Source organism: Mesoplodon densirostris, chromosome 14, assembly GCF_025265405.1.
Source record: "Mesoplodon densirostris isolate mMesDen1 chromosome 14, mMesDen1 primary haplotype, whole genome shotgun sequence".
Lineage (NCBI taxonomy): Eukaryota > Metazoa > Chordata > Mammalia > Artiodactyla > Ziphiidae > Mesoplodon > Mesoplodon densirostris.
Genome location: NC_082674.1, coordinates 25,561,102 through 25,588,259, shown reverse-complemented (window position 1 = coordinate 25,588,259; position 27,158 = coordinate 25,561,102). Strand labels below are relative to the sequence as shown.

The 27,158-nt window shown below is 40.6% G+C and overlaps 1 protein-coding gene across 1 annotated transcript in view; it reads left to right on the top strand.

Moving 5' to 3' along the window:
• Positions 1–10,547: 10,547 nt before the first annotated feature.
• Positions 10,548–27,158, top strand: part of SRD5A2 (steroid 5 alpha-reductase 2) — a 53,668-nt gene continuing 37,057 nt past the window's right edge. The window contains exon 1 of the mRNA XM_060117846.1: positions 10,548–10,828. Within this exon, the coding sequence (XP_059973829.1) occupies positions 10,548–10,828 (281 nt within the window). The remainder of the gene's footprint in view (positions 10,829–27,158) is intronic.

The following is a 27,158-nucleotide window of genomic DNA, read 5'->3' as shown; positions in this document are numbered from 1 at the left end:
ATTCAAAAAGAGTCATGTACCAAAATGTTCACTGCAGCTCTGTTTACAATAGCCAGGACATGGAAGCAACCTAAATGTCCATCAACAGATGAATGGATAAACAAGATGTGGCACATATATACAATGGAATATTACTCAGCCATAAAAAGGAACGAAACTGAGTTATTTGTAGTGAGGTGGGTGGACCTAGAGACTGTCATACAGAGTGAAGTAAGTCAGAAAGAGAAAAACAAATACCGTATATGGAATCTAAAAAAAAAAAAAAAAAGGTCAGAAGAACCTAGGGGCAAGACAGGAATAAAGATGCAGACCTACTAGAGAATGGACTTGAGGATACAGGGAGGGGGAGGAGTAAGCTGGGACAAAGTGAGAGAGTGGCATGGACATATATATACTGCCAAATGTAAAATAGATAGCTAGTGGGAAGCAGCTGCATAGAAGAGGGAGATCAGCTCGGTGCTTTGTGACCACCTAGAGGAGTGGGATAGGGAGGGTGGGAGGTAGGGAGATGCAAGAGGGAAGAAATATGGGGACATATGTATGTGTATAAATGATTCACTTTGTTATAAAGCAGAAACTAACACACCATTGTAAAGCAATTATACTCTAATAAAGATGTTAAAAAAAAGAAAGAAAAGAAGAGATAATAAGTGTTGGCAAAGATGTGGAGGAAAGGGAACACTTGTACACTGTTGGTGGGAATGTAAATTAGTTTAGCCACTATGGAAAACTGTATAAAGGTTCCTCAAAATATTAAAAATAGAGCTACTATAAGATCCAGCTTTTGGATATATATCCAAAGAGTATGGAAACAGGATATCAAAAAGATATCTGCACTCCTGTGTTTATTGCAGCATTATTTTACAGTAGCCAAGATATGAAAACAACCTAACTTTCTATCAGTGGATGAATAGATTAGGAAGCTGTAATATACATATACAATAGAATACTATTCTGCCACTTGTGACAACATGGATGGACCTTGAGGGTATTATGCTAAGATAACTGAGACAGAGAAAGACAAATGTTGCATGATATCACTTATATGTGAAATGTAAAAAGCTGAACTCATAGGAATGGAGAGTAGAATGGTGGTTACCAGGGCCTGGTGTGTGGGGGAATTGGGGAGAAGGTGTTAAAGGGTACAAATGTACAACTAGTAAATAAATAAGTTCTGGAGATCTAATGCACAACACAGTGACTTATCTTTTCCCTTTCTTGATGGTATTACTTACAGAAAAGGTTTTAGTCTCAATGAAGCCAGTTTATCTATTTTTCTTTTGTCACTTGTACTTTGTGTCATAGCTAAGAAATCATTGTCTAATATAAGGAAATGAAGATTTACACCTCTGTTTTCTTCTAAGAGTTTTATAGTTTTAACTCTCATTTTATGTGTTTGATCAATTTTGAGTTAAGTTTTGTATATGGTGTGAGGTAGGGGTCCAATTTCATTCTTTTGCACGTAGATATCCATTTACACCAAGACCAGTTGAAAAGGCTACTCCTTTCCCATTGAATGATCTTGGCACTCTTGTTGAAAATCAATTGACCATAGAGGGTACGAACTGATATTTGGACTCTCAGTTCTATTCCATTGGTCTATATGTTATTATGCTGGTACCACATTGTCTTGATAATTGTTTCTTGGTAGTAAGTTTTGAAGTTGGGAAATACTAGTTCTTCCATTTTTTTCTTCTTTTTAAAGATTGTTTTGTCTATTCTGGGTCCCTTGCATTTCCACGTGGATTTTAGGCTTAACTTTACCATTTCTGAAAAAATCAGTTAAGATTTTGATAGGAATTGAGCTAAATATGTAGATCAGTTTAGAGAGTGTATTAGTCTGCTCAGGTTGCCATAACAAAATATCATTGACTGGGTGTCTTCAACAGGAATTTGTTTTCACAGTTATGAAGATTATACAGCAAAGATGAAGGTACTAGCAGCGTTGGTATCTGGCAAGACATCTCTCCCTGGGTTGCAGATGACTGCCTTCTCAATGTGTCCTCACATAGGGTTGTAGTGGGGAGAGATAGAGAGGGAGAGACTGAGAGATCTTCTTCTTCTCAAAAGGTCACAGTTCTATATCTGATGAGAGCTCCATACTTATGACCTCATTTAACCTTATCACCTCCTAAAGACCCTATCTTCAGATACAATCACATCGGGGGTTAGGGTTTCAACATATGAATTTTGTGAAAGCACAATTTACTCTATAGCAGAGAGCATGACATCTAAATAATGTTAAGTCTTTCAATCCATGAACTTGGAATATCTTTCCATTTATTTAAATATTCTTTAATATCTTTCAACAGTGTTTGTAGTTTTCAGTGTACAAGTCCTTTTGTTAAAATTTTACCTTAGTATTTTTTTTGGTGCTATTGTAAAAGAATTGTTTTAGTAATTTCATTTCAGGTTTTCATTGCTAGTTTATAGAAATATAATTGATTTTTGTATACTGATCCTGTATCCTGCAACCTTGCTGAACTCACTTATTTGTTCTAATAGTTTTTAGTAGATTGCTTATCATTTTTATATATAAGATCATGTCATTTGTGAATATAGTTTTACTTCTTTCTTTCCAAATTGTTCCCACCATCTAACTCTTCTGTGTTTTGTTCTTGTCATTCCTTTCCTATTCCCTTCCTTTAGAATTATTTGATTTTTTAAAGATTTTATTTTAATTTTCCTGTTGAATTTATAGCTTTTTTAAAATTGAGGTATAGTTGACATATAACATTATATTAGTCTCAGGTATACAACATAGTGATTTGATATTTGTATATATTGTGAAATGATCACCACAATAAGTCTAGTTAACATCCATGCCCATATATAGTAGTTAATCTTTATTGCATTTTTATAGGGTTGCCCTGTGGACTTCAATTACATTCATAATTTTCACAGTATAGTTATAGTTCTAGAACTACATATGGTTATATAGAACTATAGTTCAGTTATAGTTATATGCTTCACTTAAAAGATAGAAATATTATAGATAACTTATTGAATATAGTTCCCTGTGCTGCACAGGGAACTATATTTAATATCCTGTAATAAACCATAATGGAGAAGAATATGAAAAAGAATATATATATATATATATATATATATATATATATATATATATATATAAAACTGAATCACTTTGCTATACACCAGAAACTAACACAACATTGTAAATCAACTATATACTTCAATAAAAAAATTAAAAAAAGAAATCTTGCAAACGTATAAACTCATATCTCTTTACCCTTTATGTTATGATTGTTATATGTGGTATAACAACATACATTAAAACTTCATAAAATAGTGTAATACTTTTAGCTTTTAAACAGTTATATGGATTAAAGAATACTAAGAAGAAAAAGGCAAAAATAGTTTTTTTTTGTTACATTTATCCAGATGTCCATTTCTTTCTTTCTTTTTTTTTTCATCAGTGATGTGTTTATTGCTGTGGAAAAATAAAGCTCAGGTTGGGCAAAGAGAACAGGAATTTATCACCAGGGCAAGTATCAGTTCACATAAGAAAGGCACTTTTATTTGTCCAGAATGAATCTCTCTGGAATCCACAGCTAGAAATCAGGTTGTGTTAGTCAAGGAAGCAGTGATAAATGGTTCACTGGTTCAAACATTGGAGGAAATATGGTTTCCCAAACATGCATTTCAGAAAATTACATTTACCCTCCTGATTAACACACAATCATGTATTCATCACAGATGTCTTTGTTTTCATTCAGTTTCTTTTTTTTAAATTAATTTTTATTGGAGTATAGTTGATTTACAATGTTGTATAGATGTCCATTTCTGATGCTCTACATTTTTTTTCTGAAGATCCATATTTTAATCAAGTATGTTTTCCCTTCAGCCAAAAGAACTTTCTTTACCATTTATTGTAGTGAAGTTATAAATCTTCATAGTTTTTGTTTATCTGAAAATATTTTACCCTCATTATTGAATAATATTTTTGCTGGATATAGTATTCTGGGCAGATATTATTTTCTTTCAGCATTTTAAAGATCTCTTCTGATTTACATGTTTTCTGATGAGAAGTTAGCTGTTAATCAGATTGTTGCTCTCCTCTCTATAATGTTGTTTTTATATTGCTGCTTTCATTATTTGTTCTTTATTTTTGACCTTAATAAGTTAAATATGATTTGCTTCAGCATGGGCTTCTTTGTGTTTTTCTGCTTGTTGCTTATTGAATACCTTGAATCTGTCAATTTCTGTCTTTTTATCAATTTTGGGAATATTTCAGCCATTATTGCTTTGCATACTTTTAATGCCTCAATCTGTGTCTCTTATTCTTGTCTGTTAAGTTGTATAGATTATGGGTTGTATTATTTTTCTCTCATGAATATTATTTCCTTTGTTTTAGATGGTAATTTCCCTGGCTGGTCTTGAACTTCAAACTTTCTTTTGTTTTGTTCAGAACTTTTGTCTTAAGCTGAATTGCTTTGAGTCTGTTCTGCATGTGTGCAGATGCGGGTAGACAGAATTTGGGGATTCCCTCTCTGGCTCTTTCCTTTCCAGGAATATGATAGGTTTTTTCCCATGTGTCTATGTTGCTGCTGTGTAGACGATTCAGACTGCACTTAGGCCAGACTAAGAGTCTCAGAAAAGAGGAACTTATGCCTATAGCTGTCCACATCCCCTTTCCATGTGAACATAAACTCCCCATCAGTATCTGTCTGCTGCTGCTTATTCTCCAGTACCTTTAGGTAGGTTTTCTTCCTCTTAGTTTTTTTTTTCTTTTATTTACTTATTTATTTATTTTATTTATTTTTTGGCTGCGTTGGGTCTTCATTGCTGCACGTGGGCTTTCTCTAGTTGCGGCGAGTGGGGGCTACTCTCTGTTGCCGTGCGTGGGCTTCTCACTGCAGTGGCTTCTCTTGTTGAGGAGCATGGGCTCTAGGTGTGTGGGCTTCAGTAGTTGTGGCTTGCAGGCTCTAGAGTGCAGGCTCAGTAATTGTGGCACACAGGCTTAGTTGCTCCATGGCATGTGGGATCTTCCCGGACCAGGGCTCGAACCCATGTCCCCTGCGTTGGCAGGCAGATTCCCAACCACTGCGCCACCAGGGAAATCCTGCTCTTAGGTTTTATCATTGCTTTCTGGCATGTGTGTGTGTTTGTGTGTCTGGTAGAATATTAGTCCATCATGATACCTGGTAGCAAATTTCCTTACCTTCATAAAAATGAAGGATATTTTCAATGGATATGAAATTCTTGGTTGAAAAAACTTTTTCTTTCAGCATTTTAAACATTTCATCATCCTCTGGCTTACATATTTTCTGAGAAATCTGTTGTACTTATTGCCTTTGTTCCTCTACGTCTTTTTTTTCTGGCTACTTAAGATTTTCCCTTTTATCACTGGTTCTCAGCAATTTGGTTATGAAATACCTTGGTGTGATTTGAGTGTGTGTGTTTATCTTGCTTGAGGTTTATCAGGGTTCTTGAATTTGTAAGATGGGGTTCTCATCAAATCTGGAAAGTCTTCAAATATTATTTCTCATTTTTTTTCTGTCACTCTTCCTTTTTTTCTGGGATTCTATCTATTGTTAGACTTTCTGATATTGTCCAACAGGTCACTGAGTCTCCATTCATTTCCTCCTCCCCCTACAACCCCAATCTCATTTTTCTCTGTGAGAAATCTCATAATTCTTTTAGATTATTTTTATTATGATGTCTTCAAATTTACTAATCTTTTCTTGTGAAATGTCTAGCCTATTATTAATCACATCCAGGGAATTTTTCACTTCAAACTTTTTCATTGTTGTAAGTTCCATTCTTATATTTTCCATTTATCTCATTATGTTAATTTTAAAAAATCCTTAAGTATATTGAGTATACTTAAAATAGGTATTTTAGAGTATTTGTCTGTTAATCCAGCATCTCTGTCATTTCTAGGTCTGTTTCTATTGACCGATTTTCCTCTTGGTTATGTGACACATTTTTTTGCTTCTTGACGTGTATAGTGCAGAATTAAATTTATCCAAAGAGAGGTCTGGTCTTTGTGCCAGTTCCTTGGGGATAGCCTCTAAACCCTTGGGATAAAGAATTTGGTTGGCCCTTTCCCCACTTCTGGGAAGTAGCCCCTAAATCCTTGGAATTTCCTTAGTGATAGGAGTATCTTTGCTGTTCATGGGGGCCCTGATAATTTATACTAAGTAGATGGCTCAGAATGGGGGCTGGCCATGCCAGAATGACCAACTATGTGATTAGAGGGTTGGGATTTGAGCCACATGATATCAGCCTGACCTCTGAGGAGCAGAGCAGGGCTGGAGATTGAGTTCAGTCACATAGCCAGTGATCAGTCAATTGTGAACGAAACCTTAATAAAAAATATGGACACTGAAGCTTGGATGAGCTTTCCTGGTAGGCAGGCCACTGCAATTGTCACACATTGATGTGCTGAGAAGGTAGTGGATCCTGACTCCATGGGGAGAGGACAGGAAAACTTCATGTTTGGGACACACCCCCCCGACCTAATCTCTTCTTTTGGCTAGCTCTGATTTATGTCTTTTTGCTATAGTAAAGCTGTAATCATCAATATATTACTTTCCTGAGTTCTGTGAGTTGCTCTAGAGAATTATTGAACCTGAAGGTTTAGTGGGAACCCTCATATTTGTAGTGAGCTGTTCAGAAGTATGTGTGGCCTGGAGACCCCTGAAGTTACTTGTATCTGAAGTGAGGGCAGTCTTGTGGAGGACTGTGTCCTAAACCTCTGAAGTTTGGCTCAACTTGAGTAGTTGGTGTCAGAAGTCAACACAACATGTCTAGTAACTTGGGGGATGTTGGATATTGTGAAGGCTACATTGTTACTTGTCTGTATGTAATTGTCTTCTTTTAAAGAGGGTTGGACATTGTTCAATTACTTGTGAATCATCTTGATCTTTTGGGGAGATTGATTGAACATTTTCTTAGGAAGGTAGTCTTCACTCTAAAAATAAATTCTTCCTACCACTAAAGCATGACCTTCTGGGATCACTACTGAATTTCCCAGGTGATCTCTTTCTCTCTCTGACACACACACACACACACACACACACACACACACACACACATGCACACACCAGCCATACCCCAATCATCTCTTACATCAAGCTCTTATACTCTGGACCACCATTCGCCTGACTTAATCACCCCAGTGCCAGGTACCAGCCAACTAGAAATAGCCCCTACAACCAACAGCCCACTGAAAATATTCAAACTAGCCAATCCTAAGTCTGCTTACCTTACCTTGTCCATTCCTTCCTGCAGAAACCACAATAAAGCTCTTGTCCATGATTTCCTGTCACTCCCTCTGCCTACTGACTGATCCTGATTCTTCCCTGTGTGGTCTTGTGTGGCTTGCTGTGTCTCCTGTTTCTGGGGTTCTGTGAGTATAAACTTCCTTCATCATGGTCATTTCCATGTCTGCATGCCTCACCATACTGATTAAAATAAATTTCCAGTACCATTAAAACACACACAAAAAGTAAATACTGTATGATTATATTATGTAACGTCCAAAAGCTGGCATAACTAATTATGATGTCAGAAGTCAGGGTGGTGGTTATTCTGGGAGGAGATGTAAGGAGGCCTGAGGGGAGGATGTAAGGAGGCCTGAGGGGAGCTTCTGGTATGCTAGCAATCAGTTTCTTGACTTAGGTGCTGGTTGCAAGAATGTGTTCAGGTTGTGCAAATCAATCAAGTTGTATATTTCCAATCTGAGCACTTTCTTTATGCATGTAACTCAGAGCAGTTGCATTACTGGTTCCAATTCTCCACCTCTCCCTGTATCCCTGTCCTTTGCCATGTAACTTGGCAATACTTTCCTATTCTGACTCTGGAATCCACGATGTGACTTGATTTGGACAACGGAAAAAGTACAAAATAAGAGTGTACTAGTTCTTGGCCTGAGCCTCAAGAGGTCTTTTGTGTTTCTTGTCCTCTTGTACTTCTGTTATTGAGACTGTATAGATATGGTGGGGCTAGCTCACTTATGCTAGGACCAGAGCAATGTGGAACAGAGCTGTCTCAGCTAAGGTTCTCCATCCAAACCCAGCCTGGAGCAGGCCTCTCAGTTGCTCAACAGATGAATGAGTGAGCATAGGCAAGATCAGCCAAGCCTAGCCTAGGACAGCTGACCTCCAGCTGACTCACAGATGCATAATCTGAAGATAACTGACTTTTAGGGTAGTTTGTTATGCAGCAAAAGCTAACTGATACAATAGTGGAAAAAAGATGATGAGGACTAAAATTGGGCAAAGTTGTAAGATAAGAGAGGAGAGAATTGGGACAGGAGAAATTTCATTAAAAAAAAAAGTATTCCATCAAGTTGGGTTTGAAATGTCACATTGCCTATTATCCTGATACTGTATGTTATCAAGAAATATAGGGACTTCCCTGGCAATCCAGTGGTTAAGACTTCACCTTCCTTCACCTACAGGGAGTGAGGGTTCGATCCCTGGTCTGGGAGCTAAGATCCCACATGCCTCATGGCCAAAAACCAAAACATAAAATAGAAGAAGCAATATTGTAACAAATTCAGTAAAAACTTTAGAAATGGTCCACATCAAAAAAATCTTAAAAAAAAAAAGAAATCTAGAATTTCCTGAGTCTGCAAGCCAGCCTCCCAGGGAGGCTATGGCTATTTCGGACAGAGAAGAGGTAACCAAGAACACACAGGGAGGATCTGGGTGTGGGTGGAGGAGAGTGGAGGGGAAGATAAATGGGTTTAGTTTTGGGTAGGGTTGAATTTGAGGTCTCTGAAGGACATCCAAGTAGAGTTGTCCAGCAGGGAGGAAACACAGATGAGAAGCTCCAGTCTTTGCTGGAGGTCTAGATTTGGATGTTCTCAACTAGCAAGTAGTAAATAAGGAATCTGGGACTGGATCTGGAAAGCCAGTGCAAATACAGCTCTAGGTAGCTGTGAGAGCTGAGCCTGGCCACTCCATGGAGAGTGCTTCAGCCAATATGGGTGGTTCCTACAGGGTGGTCAACTGAAAACTGAAGCCTATTTACAATTTAATTTTTAACCCAACAGGAAAGTGGTGAATACCTCTTCAGCAAGCAGAGGGTATCACCATACACCACGGTGTCCCAGGAATCAGGAAACAACCTCAAACTGGGCAGATGAAACACTATGTACCTTTCATTGGAACAGCAGGTAGGACAGGGCAGGAGTGGATGGAGTAATACTGAGTGGGGCTCCTGAGCGGCAGTTAGTGGGAGCAAAGGGCGAAGGATGAAGAAAGCGCCCAAGAAAGGGGAGGGAGAGCAAGGGAAAGATGGGTGGAGCCTGAAGTAGGGACAAGAGAAGAAAATTAACAGGGATGAAGCAATCAAGGGAGGTGGGACAAGAAGACGAGGAGGCAAACAGCAGGTGGGAAGAGGAGGCCAACCTGGGAGGAGGAAACTGGATTAAAGAAAGAAGAGGAAAAAAGGGGTACAAAATATATGAAGGAGGCAGTTAAGGAAGTCTGGATACTGAATCAGAGAAGGGAAGAGGAAACAGATAATGAACGAGGGGGTGAAGAATGACAGGAGGGCAGCAAATAGAAGGGAGAGAGAAAGAACCGCGTCTTAGGTGTTCTAGATCCCAGCTGCACTTCGAAGGGCAACATCATATGGAACTCGATTCATCCGCTCCAGGAGATGGGAGAGGGCGTCCCGCGGCTGAAGCCCTAGACATGAGCCTGAATCTGGACCAGCTCGGGAAGTCCCGGGGAAGAGGAGAGGCTAGAGCAGACACACAGGATCACTACTCAGGGTCGAAATCCGTGCTTCCACGCCCACGCTCAGTCGACTCGTCTCTTCAAAGCAGAGAGAAAGCAGAGGAAATAAGGATGGGGAGAGGCTGGTACCTGCCTGGGGGCGAGGTGGTGCGGAGGGGCCACTAATGCCGGAAGTGGCCAAGGAGAGCGGCGCCCCAGCGCAGAAGGCCTGGGGGACGCGGGAAGTGGCTGGAGGCTGGGCCCAGAGTCGAAGGAAGGATTCAGGGTTGAGTGGAAGCTGGCGGAGAGTGAAGGAGCACAGGGAACCGGAGGGGTTGGGGAGATTCTGGCTGCGGATGGTCAGAGGGTGGGGACCGCGTGGCGACCACACAGAGGGTGTGTGTTAGGGCGGGAGAACTACCCTGGCTAAGTCGTACCTGTAGTTTTCTATTTCCTAGTCCCAGAAATTGCAGCATCAGAGGTTGATGGGTGAAAAACAAATCTTCGAAGGGTAGTTAGAAGGAGAGAACAGTGGCAGGATGTGGAGAGGGCGGGCGCGCGGGCGAAGGCGCGAATATGGGCTAAAGGAAGGGCGCAGGACACGAAGTTGGCTCCGCGAAATCCTTCATCCACTCTCCGCCTGGCTGCTTTCCGAAGTGCCAGTCCTGCGAAAGGGGCATCGCTGCTGAGCCTAGCCAGGGCTGGCCGCTCTGAGATGGGAGGTAGGATGGAGGGGCGGGAGCCAAGGCCGAAGGGGCGGACACGGGGTGGCGTCTAGCTTTCCATAAAGGGGCGGCGGGGGGCGCGCTCTCTTCTGCGCTGGCAGCGGCCACCAGCGGGGAACAGGGCGCAATGTCCGTTCGATGCCAGGAGAGTCCGGTGCTGGCAGGCAGCGCCACTTTGGCCGTCCTGGGGGCACTGGTTCTGTGCCTTGCGGAGCCCGCCGGCTACGGGAAGTACACGGAGAGCCGGATGCCCGTGGCTACCTGCCTGTCCGCCCGCGCCGCCTGGTTCCTGCAGGAGCTGCCCTCCTTCGCGGTGCCCGCGGGGATCCTCGCCGGGCAGCCCCGCTCTCTCTTCGGCCAGCCTGCGACTGTGCTTCTGGGCCTCTTCTGCGCACATTACTTCCACAGGTAGCGTAGCGTTTTCCCTTGAGGGTGTGCAGCGCAGCGCACTGCCAGGCTCCCGGCGTCCAGGAGCGCAGCGCGCGGCGCGAGCCGCTGCAAGGAACGCGGAGTGCGGCGCGAGGGGAGCACCTGGCTGGGCCGGGGCTGCGGGCCAGACGCGGGCTAGTGGAGGAGCGATCGCGGGCAGACGCCGCCTTCACTCTCCACGGCGCCGCGCGCGTCTCGGGTCCGCACTGCTCCGGGGAAAGCGGTGGAGCGGGGCGGGAGGCAAGCTGGAAAGCTCAAGCTGGGCAGAGCTCTTGGCTCAGACAGTTACCTCTCCAACTCCGCGCCGTCCCGCGTCACCTGTGGCGTCTTGCCCACCACCCCTTCTCGTTCTTCCTTCACCTTTCCTTTGCAGGGTGGGGGCGGGCTGGTTCTGAGATTTTGAGGGAGTCTAAGTATTGGCATCTCCCGAAGGAAACTCGGCTCAGAGGGACTGGATCAACGTATCTCCGCAGGGAGATGTGCAGACCCAGACCCTGGACTTAACGGTGAGAAAGAGAACGTGATGGAAACCCACTAACCTGAGCAAGAGTCCCACTTCTCAGGACCCACCGAAAAGGGACTGCGCTCACCACCAACTCGTTTCAAGTTCCCCTGGCACTAAAGTGTGGATGGGTTGAAGTTAACTTAGAGCTCAAATGTTCTTCTGAATTAAAAATCCCAAATTCAGGAGAACTTTACCTTCTGCTCTGAGAAGGAAAGACAGGAAAGAAACCAAGGGCTTTCAGGATTCGGAGAATAGATGTTCAAAAGAGACTCATAGGGGAAGAGAAGAGCTCAAGATTCAGTTGCCTACCATGCCTAGTCATTTACCTTCTGTCGTCCCATGTAGCCCCATTGTAACCTTGTGAGATATGTATTTACTGTGCCCACTTTATAGACAAAGGAACTGAGGCTGTGTAAGGTTAAGTGACTGAATGAAGATGATACAGCTAGTGCCCAGCCAAATTCAAATCTAAGCCTGTGAAACTCCATGGTTTAAGACCTTTTCACCATGTTAAGCAGGCGGATACTCTGCAGGGAGAAAACAGAATCCATGGACAGAGAAAAGTTGCCAAACCAAATCAAGAACTGGAACAGAGGCACAGCCTTATTTTGCGTAGAGAATTATGGGGTAAAAAAAATCAAGGAAATCTAGATTAGAAATTAGGGTAAAGAATTACTCTGGAAGCTGAAAGGCATGATCCTCTCTCATAAAGATCATAAGGGAAAAGTGATGCCTCATTTTGGGAAAAGGAGTGTAGAGAAACAAGTTTTAACCTCTTTCCATATAATCCCTTCTTATCCTCTGGATCTTTTTTAATTGGTCAAGATTTAATATTTATGCAATTTTAACTGGATTCTCACTCTTTTAATAATTATTGCCAAGCAACCATTTCATAAATGGGTGTCCTTTCTGGAGATATTTACTAACCATTTTATTTTATCTAGATTTAGGTGGTTTAATTTGCACAGAAAGAAGGATGTTGGATGTAGGAGATAAGAGACCAGCTTCTGATTTCACTGTTTTTGGAAAAGACATTTGACAGAAAAATGTGATTTTATCAGGCAATTACTTTTAACTTCTAATTAACTACTGTCTGTTAGCACCATAAACAATATTTTTATGAGTTCATTTCATCTTACAGTATTGATTAGTGCTTTCTGACAATCCTATTAACATAAGTTTTAGACTTGTTTTTAAAGCCAAAAGGTACTTTGCCTTAATAAATTATGACAAGTACATTTAAAAAACCAAGGAAGTTATTACTCATAAAATGATTATCAACACACTGTTCACCTTCTTCAGGGGAAAATTTAAAATGTAAAATTTAGAGGATTTGGGGATTGATTCTGCCTGAGGGAAAATTCCCCACAGAAAACACAACTCAGGGTGAGTGGGTTGTCCCTAAGGAATGAAGATGTTATGTTTGTCCACCATTCCCTTTGTGTGAACTGTTTCTTTGTGGCCACTGGACTGTTGAATCTTTTATCATTTTGAGTGCTTACAAGGGGTTACGCACTGTGCTAAACACTATGTGAGTTATCTACTAATCCTCATACCAGCCCATTGAGGAAGCACTGTTATCACCCCCGTTTTGCAGGTGGGAAACTGGGGCGAGAAAAGCTTAAATAACTTGCCCAAGGTCACAAAGTAACCAGGGAGCCAGAGTTCAGACCCAGGGAATCTGAATCCAGATCTCAGGCTCTTAGCTACCATGATAAACTGTTTTATATTTGTTCTTGCTGCCTTGTTCTTGCCTTTTAAAAACTATATTTAGGCTTAAAATTATTTTTTAATTATAAAAATAATGAATGTTTACTAAAGAAAAAAATGAAAAGTACAAAAGTAGAAAAATTCCCATAATTTCAACACTTAAGTACATTAATTGTTAATGTTTTGGAACATTTCCATCAAGATTCTAATTTTTCTTGGTCAATTTTTATACATGCTTGCTATATTGAATATATGTAGGTTTTAGTTCTGCTTGATTACTGTGTATAATAAATATTTTCCCACATTATCATAGAATCTTTGTAAATGTCATCTTAGTGACTGCTTGTTATTTCATCTAAAAACAATAATTTATCCATTAATCTATAGTTTTTTGATAATTCTAATATTTTAAAAATATAATTTAAATTGGACATTTAATTTGTCTTTTTATTTTGGCTAAATAAGGTTGTGATGTACATTTTTGCACCTACATTTTTTTCAGAAGTCATCACTATTCTCTTAGCCAGGATTCCCAGAAGTGGTTCAAAGTTATGAGCATTTTTGCCTTGAGGTTTTAGGAGTCATTAGGCTTGATAGTGAGGGCACATTAAGGAAAAAGCTCCAGGCTGCCTTGGCTTTACCCTGTGCTGTGCGTAGCTATGACACAGAGAATACGATGGAGGAACAGGGATTCAGGAGAAAGCTGGTTCAGCTGTGGTTTAGACTCTTTTGCAAAATGTCCCTTGGGGGCTATTCAGAAAAGCAATATGTCCCATTGGATAGAAGGTGAAACTCTTTGCACTTTTCTCCATACAAGGGTGATATGCTAGAATGTGAGTCCCACAAGGGCAAGGATTTTTTTTTTTTTTTTTTTTTTTTTTTTTTTTTTTGCGGTATGCGGGCCTCTCACTGTTGTGGCCTCCCCCATTGCGGAGCACAGGCTCCGGACGCGCAGGCTCAGCGGCCATGGCTCACGGGCCCAGCCGCTCCGCGGCATATGGGATCCTCCCAGACCGGGGCACGAACCCGTATCCCCTGCATCGGCAGGCGGACTCTCAACCACTTGCGCCACCAGGGAGGCCCAGGGCAAGGATTTTTATCTCATTTGTTCATGGCTGTGTCCTCAGTGTATAGAAAAGTGCCAGTACATATTTGGTACTCACTAAAATTTGTTGAATGCATGAATGAACTCTACCTCTGACATCAGTACAGGCAGTCAGAATTGTGGGAGGGCTAGCAATTACTTAGGAATCATTGCTGAGATTGCATGGCTAGGTCAACTCAGATCATTCTCTTCCCTTCAGAATCTATTGTTGTGGATATTTGGTTGGTTTAGCTACATGAAAATGACTGCTGTGTAAGCATGTTGCCTAATCCCACATCTAGAGTTGTTTGAAGTCAGAGTCATCTCACCTCTTGTTGACCTTGACAGCGGCCTGGAATGATCCTTTGCCTCCACTCTCTGATTCATCATTTTCTCAAGATGCCTTGGTGTCTCACGCAATGGTCATCACAACACCTATGCCTGTGGAAGCTTATGTTTTTTCAAGACTTGGGTGTGACCTTGGTATTTAGATGGAAAAGAAAACTGTTTTCAAATAAAGGTGACTATTCTGTAAAAAGTTGCTGGCAGTGTGACCTTCCTTGATGCACATGCAGAAGCAGAGGGCAGTGCACACATTAGAGTCTGTTTGAATTTGGAAAGAACTTTCCTGGGGTTTAGATGCTGAAAACAATGACATTTTCTATTCAGCCAAATAAAATGATGGCTTAAATGGGCGGCCTTTTTTTTCTTTCTTTGAATTTTGAATTTTATTTTATTTATTTTTTTATACAGCAGGTTATTATTAGTTATCCATTTTATACATATCAGTGTATATATGTCAATCGCAATCTCCCAGTTCATCACACCACAACCTGCCCCCCACCACTTTCCCCCCTTTGAGTCCATACGTTTGTTCTCTACATATGTGTCTCTCTTTCTGCCCTGGAAACAGGTTCACCTGTACCATTTTTCTAGGTTCCGCATATATGCGTTAATATACGATATTTGTTTTTCTCTTTCTGACATACTTCACTCTGTATGACAGTCTCTAGATCCATCCACATCTCTACAAATGAGCCAATTTCGTTCCTTTTTATGGCTGAGTAATATTCCATTGTATATATGTACCACATCTTCTTTATCCATTTGTCCGTTGATGAACATTTAGGTTGCTTCCATGACCTCGCTATTGTACATGGTGCTGCAGTGAATATTGGTGTGCATGTGTCTTTTTGAATTATGGTTTTCTCTGAGTATATGCCCAGTAGTGGGTTTGCTGGGTGATATGGTACTTCTATTTTTAGTTATTTAAGGAACATCCATACTGTTCTACATACTGGCTGTATCAATTTTACATGCCTGCCAACAGTACAAGAGGGTTCTCTTTTCTCCACATCCTCTCCAGCATTTGTTGTTTGTAAACTTTCTGATGACACCCATTCTAACTGGTGTGAGGTGAAAACTCGTAGTTTTGATTTGCATTTCTCTAATAATTAGTGATATTGAGCAGCGTTTCATGTGCTTCTTGACCATCTGTATGTCTTCTTTGGAGAAATGTCTATTTAGGTCTTCTGCCCATTTTTTGATTGGGTTGTTTGTTTTCTTAATATTGAGCTGCATGAGCTGTTTATATATTTTGGAGATTAATCCTTTGTCCGAAGATTCATTGGCAAATATTTTCTCCCTTTCTGAGGGTTGTCTTTTCGTCTTGTTTGTAGTTTCCTTTGCTTTACAAAAGCTTTTAAGTTTCATTAGGTCCCATTTGTTTATTTTTGTTTTTATTTCCATTACTGTAGGAGGTGGATCAAAAAAGATCTTGCTGTGATTTATGTCAGAGTGTTCTTCCTGTATTTTCCTCTAAGAGTTTTATAGTGTCTGGTCTTACATTTAGGTCTCTAATCCATTTTGAGTTTATTTCTGTGTATGGTGTTAGGGAGTGTTCGAATTTCATTCTTTTACATGTAGCTGTCCAGTTTTCCCTGCACCACTTATTGAAGAGACTGTCTTTTGTCCATTGTATATCCTTTCCTCCTTTGTCATAGATTAGTTGACCATAGGTGCGTGGGTTTATCTCTGGGCTTTCTATCCTGTTCCATTGATCTATATTTCTGTTTTTTGTGTTGTGTACCATATTGTCTTGATTACTGTAGCTTTGTAGTATAGTCAGAAGTCAGGGAGTCTGATTCCTCCAGCTCCGTTTTTTTTTTTCTCTCAAGACTGCATTGGCTATTCGGGGTCTTTTGTGTCTACATACAAATTTTAAGATTTTTTTGTTCTGGTTCTGTAAAAAATGCCATTGGTAATTTGATAGGGATTGCATTGACTCTGTAGATTGCTTTGGGTAGTATAGTCATTTTCATAATATTGATTCTTCCAATCCAAGAACATGGTATATCTCTCCATCTGTTTCTATTATCTTTAATTTCTTTCAACAGTGTCTTTTTTTTTTTGCTGTACGCGGGCCTCTCACTGCTGTGGCCTCTCCCGTTGCGGAGCACAGGCTCCGGACACACAGGCTCCGCGGCCATGGCTCGCGGGCCCAGCCGCTCCGCGGCATGTGGGATCCTCCGGGACCGGGGCACAAACCCGTGTCCCCTGCATCGGCAGGCGGACTCTCAACCACTGCGCCACCAGGGAAGCCCTCAACAGTGTCTTATAGTTTTCTGCATACAGGTATTCTGTCTCCCTAGGTAGGTTTGTTCCTAGGTATTTTATTCTTTTTGTTGCAATGGTAAATGGGAGTGTTTCCTTAATATCTCTTTCAGATTTTTCATTATTAGTGTATAGGAATGCAAGGGATTTCTGTGCATTAATTTTGTATCCTGCAACTTTACCAAATTCATTGATTAGCTCTAGTAGTTTTCTGATAGCATCATTAGGATTCTCTATGTATAGTATCATGTCATCTGCAAACATTGACAGTTTTACTTCTTTTTCAATTTGTATTACTTTTATTTCTTTTTCTTCTCTGATTGCCATGGCTAGGACTTCCAAAACTATGTTGAATAATAGTGGCAAGAGTGCACATCCTTGTCTTGTTCCTGATCTTAGAGGAAATGCTTTCAGTTTTTCACCATTGAGAATAATTTTTGTTGTGGATTTGTCATATATGGCCTTTATTATGTTGAGGTACTTTCCCTCTATGCCCACTCTCTGGAGAGTTTTTATCATAAATGGGTGTTGAATTTTGTCAAAAGCTTTTTCTGCATCTATTGAGGTGATCATATGGTTTTTATTTTTCAATTTGTTAATATGGTGTATCACATTGATTGATTTGAGTATATTGCAGAATCCTTGCATCCCCAGCATAAATCTCACTTAATCATGGTGTATGATCCTTTTAACGTGTTGTTGGATTCTGTTTGCTAGTATTTCATTGAGGATTTTTGCATCTATATTCATCAGTCAGTGATATTGGTTTGTAATTTTCTTTTTTTGTAGTATCTTTGTCTGGTTTTGGTACCAGGGTGATGGTGGTCTCGTAGAATGAGTTTGGGAGTGTTCCTTCCTCTGCAATTTTTTGGAAGAGTTTGAGAAGGATGGGTGTTAGCTCTTCTCTAAATGTTTGATAGAATTCACCTGTGAAGCCATCTGGTCCTGGACTTTTGTTTTTTGGCAGATTCTTAATCACAGTTTGAATTTCATTACTCGTGATTGGTCTGTTCATAAATTGTATTTCTTCCTGGTTCAGTCTTGGAAGGTTATACCTTTCTAAGAATTTGTCCCTTTCTTCCAGGTTGGCCATTTTATTGGCATAGAGTTGCTGGTAGTAGTCTCTTAGGATGCTTTGTATTTCTGCGGTGTCTGTTGTAACTTCTCCTTTCTCATTTCTAATTTTATTGATTTGAGTCCTCTCCCTCTTTTTCTTGATGAGTCTGGCTAATGGTTTATCCATTTTCTTTATCTTCTCAAAGAACCAGCTTTTAGTTTTATTGATCTTTGCTATTGTTTTCATCATTTATATTTCATTTATTTCTGCTCTGATCTTTATGATTTCTTTCTTTCTGCTAACTTTGGGTTTTCATTGTTCTTCTTTCTCTAGTTCCTTTAAGTGTAAGTTTAGATTATTTATTTGAGATTTTTCTTGTTTCTTGAGGTAGGCTTGTAGAGCTATAAAATTCCCTTTAGAACTGCTTTTGCTGCATCCCATAGATTTTGGATTGTTGTGTTTTCATGGTCGTTTGTCTTTAGGTATTTTTTGATTTCCTCTTTGATTTCTGTAGTGATCTCTTGGTTATTTAGTAACGTAGTGTTTAGCCTCCATGTGTTTGTGTTTTTTACATTTTTTCCCCTGTCATTCATTTCTAATCTCATAGCATTGTGGTCAGAAAAGATGCTTGATATGATTTCAATTTTCTTCAATTTACTGAGGCTTGATTTGTGAACCAAGATGTGATCAATCCTGGAGAATGTTCTGTGCACACTTGAGAAGAAAGTGTAATCTGCTGTTTTTGGATGGAATGTCCTATAAATATCAAATCTATCTGTCCTATTGTGTCATTTAAAGCTTCTGTTTCCTTATTTATTTTCATTTTGGATGATCTGTCCATTGGTGTAAGTGAGGTGTTAAAGTCCCCCACTATTATTGTGTTACTGTCAGTTTCTTCTTTTACAGCTGTTAGCAGTTGCCTTATGTATTGAGTTGCTCCTATGTTGGGTACACATATATTTACAATTGTTATACCTTCTTCTTGGATTGATCCCTTGATCATTATGTAGTGTCCTTCCTTGTCTGTTGTAACATTCTTTATTTTAAAGTCTATTTTATCTGATATGAGTATTGCTACTCCAGCTTTCTTTTGATTTCCATTTGCATGGAATATCTTTTTCTATCCCCTCACTTTCAGTCTGTATGTGTCCCTAGATCTGAAGTGGGTCTCTTGTAGATAGCATATATATGGGTCTTGTTTTTGTATCCATTCAGCAAGCCTGTGTCATTGGGTTGGAGCATTGTTCCATTCATGTTTAAGGTAATTATCAATATGTATGTTCCTATGACCATTTTCTTATTTATTTATTTATTTATTTTTGCTGTGTTGCATCTTCGTTTCTGTGGAGGGCTTTCTCTAGTTGTGGCAAGCGGGGGCCACTCTTCATCGCGGTGCGCGGGCCTCTCACTATCGCGGCCTCTTGTTGTGGAGCACAGGCTCCAGACACGCAGGCTCAGTAGTCGTGGCTCACGGGCCTAGTTGCTCCGCGGCATGTGGGATCCTCCCAGACCAGGGCTCGAACCCGTGTCCCCTGCATTAGCAGGCAGATTCTCAACCACTGTGCCACCAGGGAAGCCCCCCTATGACCATTTTCTTAATTGTTTTGGGTTTGTTTTTGTAGGTCCTTTTCTCCCCTTGTGTTTCCCACTTAGAGAAGTTCCTTTAGCCTTTGTTGTAGAGCTGGTTTGGTGGTGGTGATTTCTCTTAACTTTTGCTTGTCTGTAAAGCTTTTGATTTCTCCATCGAATCTGAATGAGATCCTTGCCGGGTAGAGTAATCTTGGTTGTAGGTTCTTCCCTTTATCACTTTAAGCGTATCATGCCACTCCCTTCTGGCTTGTAGAGTTTCTGCTGAGAAATCAGCTTTTAACCTTATGGGAGTTCCCTTGTATGTTATTTTTCATTTTTCCCTTGCTGCTTTCAATAATTTTTCTTTGTCTTTAATTTTTGCCAATTTGGTTACTATGTGTCTTGCTCTGTTTCTCCTTGGGTTTATCCTGTATGGGACTCACTGCGCTTCCTGGGCTTGGGTGGCTATTTCCTTTCCCATGTTAGGGAAGTTTTCGACTATAATCTCTTCATATTTTTTCTCAGGCCCTTTCTCTCTCTCTTCTCCTTCTGGGACCCCTATAATGCGAATGTTTTTGCATTTAATGTTGTCCCAGAGGTCTCTTAGGCTGTCTTCATTTCTTTTCATTCTTTTTTCGTTATTCTGTTCTGCAGCAGTGAATTCCACCATTCTGTCTTCCAGGTCACTTATCCGTTCTTCTGCCTCAGTTATTCTGCTATTGATTCCTTCTAGTGTAGTTTTCATTTCAGTTATTGTATTGTTCATCTCTGTTTGTTTGTTCTTTAATTCTTCTTGGTCTTTGTTAAACATTTCTTGCATCTTCTCCATCTTTGCCTCTATTGTTTTTCCGAGGTCCTGGATCATCTTCACTATCATTCTGAATTTTTTTTCTGGAAGGTTGCCTATCTCTACTTCATTTCATTGTTTTTCTGGGGTTTTATCTTGTTCCTTCATGTGGTGCATAGCCCTCTGCCTTTTCATCTTGTCTATCTTTCTGTGAATGTGGTTTTTGTTCCACAGGCTGTAGGATTGTAGTTCTTCTTGCTTCTGCTGTCTGTCCTCTGGTGGATGAGGCTATCTAAGAGGCTTGTGCAGGTTTCCTGATGGGAGGGACTGGTGGTGGGTAGAGCTGGGTGTTGCTCTGGTGGGCAGAGCTCAGGAAAACTTTAATCTTCTTGACTGCTGATGGGTGGGGCTGGCTTCCCTCCCTCTTGGTTGTTTGGCCTGAGGCAACCCAACACTGGAGCCTACCTGTGCTCTTTGGTGGGGCTAATGGCAGACTCTGGGAGGGCTCATGCCAAGGAGTACTTCCCAGAACTTCTGCTGCCAGTGTCCTTGTCCCCACGGTGAGCCACAGCCACCCCCCACCTCTGCAGGAGACCCTCCAACACTCGCAGGTAGGTCTGGTTCAGTCTCCTATGGGGTCACTGCTCCTTCCCCTGGGTCCCGGTGTACACACTACTTTGTGTGTGTCCTCCATGAGTGGAGTCTCTGTTTCCCCCAGTCCTGTCAAAGTCCTGCAATCAAATCCCACTAGCCTTCAAAGTCTGATTCTCTAGGAATTCCTCCTCCCATTGCTGGACCCCCAGGTTGCGATGCCTGAGGTGGGGCTCAGAACCTTTACTCCAGTGGGTGGACTTCTGTGGTATAAGTGTTCTTAAGTTTGTGAGTCACCCACTCAGCTGTTATGGGATTTGATTTTATTGTGATTGCACCCCTCCTACCGTCTCATTGTGGCTTCTCCTTTGTCTTTGGATGTGGGTTATCTTTTTTGGTGATTTCCAGTGTCTTCCTGTCGATGATTGTTCAGAAGTTAGTTGTGATTCCAGTGCTCTTCCAAGAGCGAGTGCATGTTCGTCCTTCTACTCCGCCATCTTGAACCCGTCTCTCAATAAGAGGCCTTTTTGCTCGATTGCTCAGTTCATTCTCCAGCAGCATGAATTCTTCCCCATCCTTCAAGACTCAGATCGGGCATCACTTCCTCCAAGAAGGATTCTCTGTGTCCTTTCTCCTTTTGTAAGTCAAGGTGTGGTTTTCGTAGCAGCCAGTGTGGCCTTCCATGAGGCACTTCATACACTGGGTCATAATTCTCTATTTTAAGGAAACGTCACATCTGTGTAGCCTCCTCATTTTATAGAAGCAGAGCACCACAAAGTTAAGGCAATTAGGGGCAAAGAGGGCACTGGAACCTGAGTCTCATCATGTGCCCTGTCAACGTTTCTCCAATCTCATAAGACCTGCAGATGTGTCAAATATTCAGAAGTAATCAAACCTCATGAAGGAAATTACTCATTGGCTGAGAATCAGGGTGATGATTAATACGGACATTGGAAACCACTTAGAAAAATCTCTCCTCTTACACACTGAGAAGGAAGTCCCAGGCAGAATAAACTGAATTCTTGTGGTCACTTATTCATGTGTTAAGGACATTCATGAGGCATAATTTGGATCAATTAAAATGGGGGTCAGCAAACTTTTTCTGTAGAAAAGCCAGATAGTAGCTGTTTTAGGCTTTGCAGTAATACAATCTCTATCACAACTACTCAACTCTGCTCTTGTAGCATGAAAACAGCACAGACAATATGTAGACAAATGAGTGAGGTAATGTTCCAATAAAACTTTATTTACAAAAACAGGTAGTGGGCTGTATTTGGCCTGTGGGTCATAGTTTGCTAGCCTCTCCTTAAGAAAACCATGTGTGGCATAGCTTTACATTCAGTGCCCTGGTAATTCTATTATAAAATCTTGCTAAATCCTATAGCAAAGTATTGGGCATAGTCTAGAAAATTTCTGGTACATTTAAATAGGAATTTGGTAGTAAATCTCATTTTCTATGAATTCCTGGGTTGCAAGTCCTTTATTTGAACCTTTGTGGGAAATAGTAGGACTCTTGTAGTTTACATTCTAAATGGGATGACATCATAAGCACATCTAAAACATGTACTGCTATGTTTGCCAAAAATGTAAACAAGATTTAGAGATCTTGACCACTTTTACCACACTGAAGAAAGGTCCAACTTCTTGCTCATTTTAAATCTAATTTAATGTCACTTAACAAACAAGATAAGGAAACAGTGATCCAAGCTGGTTGAGTGACGTGTATGAAGTTACATGGTGAGGAAGGGGCAGAGTGGAGCTTGAACTTAGGAGTCCTAATTCTTTATCCGAGTTCCACATGCTCAGATCTGTGCTGGGTCCTAGGGGAGCACACAAAAGAAACACAAAGCTGGTGCTTGCCCTCCAGGAGAAAGGCAGGAAAACGCATCATAGTGTGTCTGACACTCTTTCTGGTGTGAAAGTTTGGTGGTGGTAATGTCAGTGTGAGAGGCTCAGGACAGGTGGGAAAATGCAAATTGAGGGACATGTGGACCATGGTCCACAAGGGGGACCATGGTCATGCCACTGAACATGCTGAGGTCTCTGGTGCCTGTCTGTGTTTGAGTGTGCATGGAATAGTGGGCAGATGGGTGGGTGGGTTTTGAGGGAACCCAATAAATGGCACCCTTTTTCCCCACCCAAGTTCATAATCAACTGAGAGACAGATCCAGGAATTAGGCAACTAGAGACAAATTACTACCCTTATTAGTGGTAAAGCTGGTTTGGGGCAACATGGCTTCCATTTTGTATCCTAACACTGTCCCTCAGAAAAACTCAGCAACAATGATGGCTGACTACCACGGGCCTTACCCAGTGGTGCCTGTTCTGGAAAGACAGCAGAACGGAAGAAGGGCTGAGCTGCACACACCCCTTGAGAGGTCCTGCTTTCAAATTTACCAATTGGGTAATTTACTTCTCCTTTCCTGAGGAGCAGTGAGTGAGGGAGAGTGGAAAGGCAAGGAGGTATACTCAAATGAAAGGTCCTCGGCCAGCAGGAGGGAGGACATTAATGTTTTCTGTTACAAGATAGAATATGAAAGTTGTCTACATGTTGATTTTTGCCAGAGCCTGGCAACTTGGTTCTGGAACCTGGGGCACTTCCCTTTCTGCTTTTTGACTCCTTGCCACATATGGCAATGGAGACATTAAAGGCTGGACTCAAGATGTTTAAAAAGTTGCTGTGCTCAACCCAGCAGCCTTTAAGGAGACTCATCATAGGAGCTCTAAATTTTAAAACCCTCTGAACCAGGGCCAACAGTGCAATTTGCCTTCCATTTGGTTATGGAGCTCCGGGTGTTCCAGGAATTATGTTACGTGTTTTACATCAGTTATCTCATTTTATCCTTGAGACAATCGCTGTTATTAATGCAATTTCACAAATAACTGCACTCTGATTGCAGTGATTGGTGGGAGTGATGAGTAAGCACTCAGCTGGTCCTCGAAAGATGGTCTGTGTGGGTGGGAATGAGATGTTCAGTCAGGAAAAGGGGTCTGTTTGGTGACCTATGACTTAAAATTGCCCTGTGCGCCATATGTACTCTGTCTTAGAATACCTTTTTAATACCAAATATCTTTTGTTTCTTTTAACATCTTTATTGGAGTAAAATTGCTTTACAATTGTGTGTTAGTTTCTGCTTTATAACAAAGTGAATCAGCTATACATATACATATGTCCCCATATCTCCTCCCTCTCACCCTCCCTATCCCACCCCTCTAGATGGTTACAAAGCACGGAGCTGATCTCCCTGTGCTAGGCAGCTGCTTCCCACAATACCAATTATCTTTTGTATCTATGCCATAATATCGGATCCTACTATCCAAGCCTTAAATCAGGTCTGGGCCATTTTCAAAATTCTTCCATTTACTTGCTTTGTGTTGTCAAGGCTGATCCTAAAAGTTACTGTGAAGAAAATAAGGCAATTTGCTTTTGATAATTTTCCTATTTGACCATGAAAAATCCCCAGCTCCCTTTCTGTGTACGGTCTCTGTTTCTCTCTTCTGCCTCTATCTGTCCTCTTTCAACAGCAGTACTTGGTCTCACTTCAGTCTCCCGGTGAATATTCTTTACTTACCCAAAGTTACCTATCTGATAAACAAATCTAAATACTAGTGTTTTGGGTCCTTTGTTTTCTTATTATTGAGTTTTGAAAGTTCTTTGTATATTCTAGATACAAATTCTTTACCAGATATATACTTTGCAAATGATTTCTCCTACTCTGTATGGCTTGTCTTTTTTATTCTTTTAACCATATCTTTTGAAGAGCAGAGGTTTTTAATTTTGATGAAGTCCAGTTTTTCTATTTGTTCTCATGCAATTAAATCTAAGAAATCTTTGCCTAGTCTAAAGTCACATGGGTTTTTTTCTTATGTTTTCTTATAAAAGGTTTATTATTTTAGGTTTTACATTTATGTCTATGATCTATTTTGAGTTAATTCTTATATAGGGTTAGAAATATGAATCAAAGTTCTTTCTTTTGCTTATAGATAGCCAATTTTTCCAGTACTATTTGTTGAAAATACTTTTCTTTCTCTAATGAAATTGCTCCTGCACCTCATGATATGAACAGATACTTTGCTAAAGAAAACATATGAATGGCAAATAAAAACGGGGAAAGATGCTCAACATCATTAGTCATTAGGGAAATGCTAATTAAACCACAGTGGGATACTACTATGCCTCCATTAGAATGGCTAGAATAAAAAGACTGAACATACCAAGTGCTACTGAGGATGTGGAAGACTAGAATTCTTATACATTGTTGATAGGAATGTAAAATGATGACCACTTTGGAAAACATTTTGAAGTCTCTTAAAAAGTTAAACATAAACATACCATGTGAGCTACCCATTCCATTGCTAGCTCTTTTCCAAGCAAAATAAAAGCACATGTCGACACAAAGACTTCTATACAGATGTTTTTAGCAGGTTTATTTGTAGCAGCCAAAAACCAGAAACAACCCAAATGTCCATCAAAAAGTGAATGAGTAAACAAATTGTGGTATAACCATATAATAGAATACTACTCAGCAATAAAAATGAGTGAACTACTGATGTGAACTACACTAAGATGAAAGTCAAAATAATTATTCTGGGTAAAGAAGCCAAGCAAAAAAAATAGTGCATGCATTTTTTAAAAATAAATTTATTTATTTTTGGCTGCATTGCGTCTTCATTGCTGCACACGGGCTTTCTCTAGTTGCAGCAAGCAGGGGCTACTCTTCGTTGCAGTGTGTAGTCTTCTCATTGTGGTGGCTTCTCTTGTTGCAGAGCACAGGCTCTAGGCATGTGGGCTTCAGTAGTTTTGGCACGCAGCCTCAGTTGTTGTGGCTTGTGGGCTCTAGAGCACAGGCTCAGTAGTTGTGGCACATGGGCTTAGTTGCTCTGCGGCATTTGGGATCTTCCTGGACCAGGGCTCGAACAGGTGTCCCCTGCATTGACAGGTGGATTCTTAACCACTGCACCACCAGGGAAGCCCAGTACATGCTTTATGACTCCATTTGTATAAAATTCTATGAAATTCAAACTAACCTATGGTACATGAAGTACATCAGTAGTTTCCTGGGGACAAAGGGAGAGACAGAAGGATGAGATCATGAAGAGTACGAGCAAAATTTTGGTGGAGATGGATATGTTCATTATTTTGATATGATGGTTTTAAAATTTATCAAATTGCATACTTTAAATACATGCAGTTGATTGTTAATTATACCTCAGTAAAGATTTAAAAAAAAAAAACTATAGGTAGGCCTTTGAAAAAATTGTTGTATGTGTGGCCCTGTGTCACTGAGAATTGTTCAAACTTTCTGTGAAGCTAATCTGGCAATGTTTAACAATAGCTGAAAAGCAGTTCACTTTTTTCCCCCAGGAATTCACTTAGGGAGAATACTCAAGGGCAATAGTCCAAAAGAAAGAAATCAATTTACACAAAGTTATAGTGTTACTATTCACAGCTGTAGAACACTGGTAGTTACTTAAATGCTCTACTATTAAGGGCTCATTGTAATCAGTATGATTGAATATTACATATAATTCAAAAATATTACCTTCTTGGATCTATATCTGTGATGGAAATAAGAATATAAAGTCATTTAGTGAAAAAATAACACACAATGAGTATGCTCTAAATAAGTCCACATCAATGCATATGAATTAATATAGATAATTATTAGAATATAAAGTGATGTGAATAGCTGATACTTTTGGTTTATAGATTTTTTAAAATAAATTAAAAAAATTTTTTTTGTCTGCATTGGGTCTTCATTGCTGCGAGCGAGCTTTCTCTTATTGCAGCAAGCAGGGACTACTCTTCGCTGTGGTGCACGTGCTGCTTCTCATTGCAGTGGCTTCTCTTGTTGCAGAGCACGGGCTCTAGGCATGCGGGCTTCAGCTGTTGCGGCTCGTGGGCTCAGTAGTGTGGCTCATGGGCTCTAGAGCGCAGGCTCAGTAGTTGTGGCACACGGGCTTAGTTGCTCTGCAACATGTGGGATCTTCCAGGACCAGGGCTCGAACCCGTGTCCCCTGCATTGGCAGGCGGATTCTTAACCACTGTGCCACCAGGGAAATCCCTGGTTTCTAGATTTTTATGTAATATTTTCAAAGTGTTTAATGGCATAACTCTCACTATACCTAATAGAAGAAATAATACTGACATTACAAGATTTTAAGAATTACCTCGCAAACTGAGCATGCAATTAAATGCCAATAGAGATCAAGACATTTCTACAAATAAGCATTGCCTTGAGGGAAAAGTCACCATTAATGTGTAAGATCTCTCCCACTAAGCCACTATGACATCACTAACTTCTGAAATTGTCATCTTTCATATTGATCCTTTGAGTTAGGATGTTGAAGATCCCTTAAAAGGCAGTCATGTTACCTGGTAAAGTATCAATA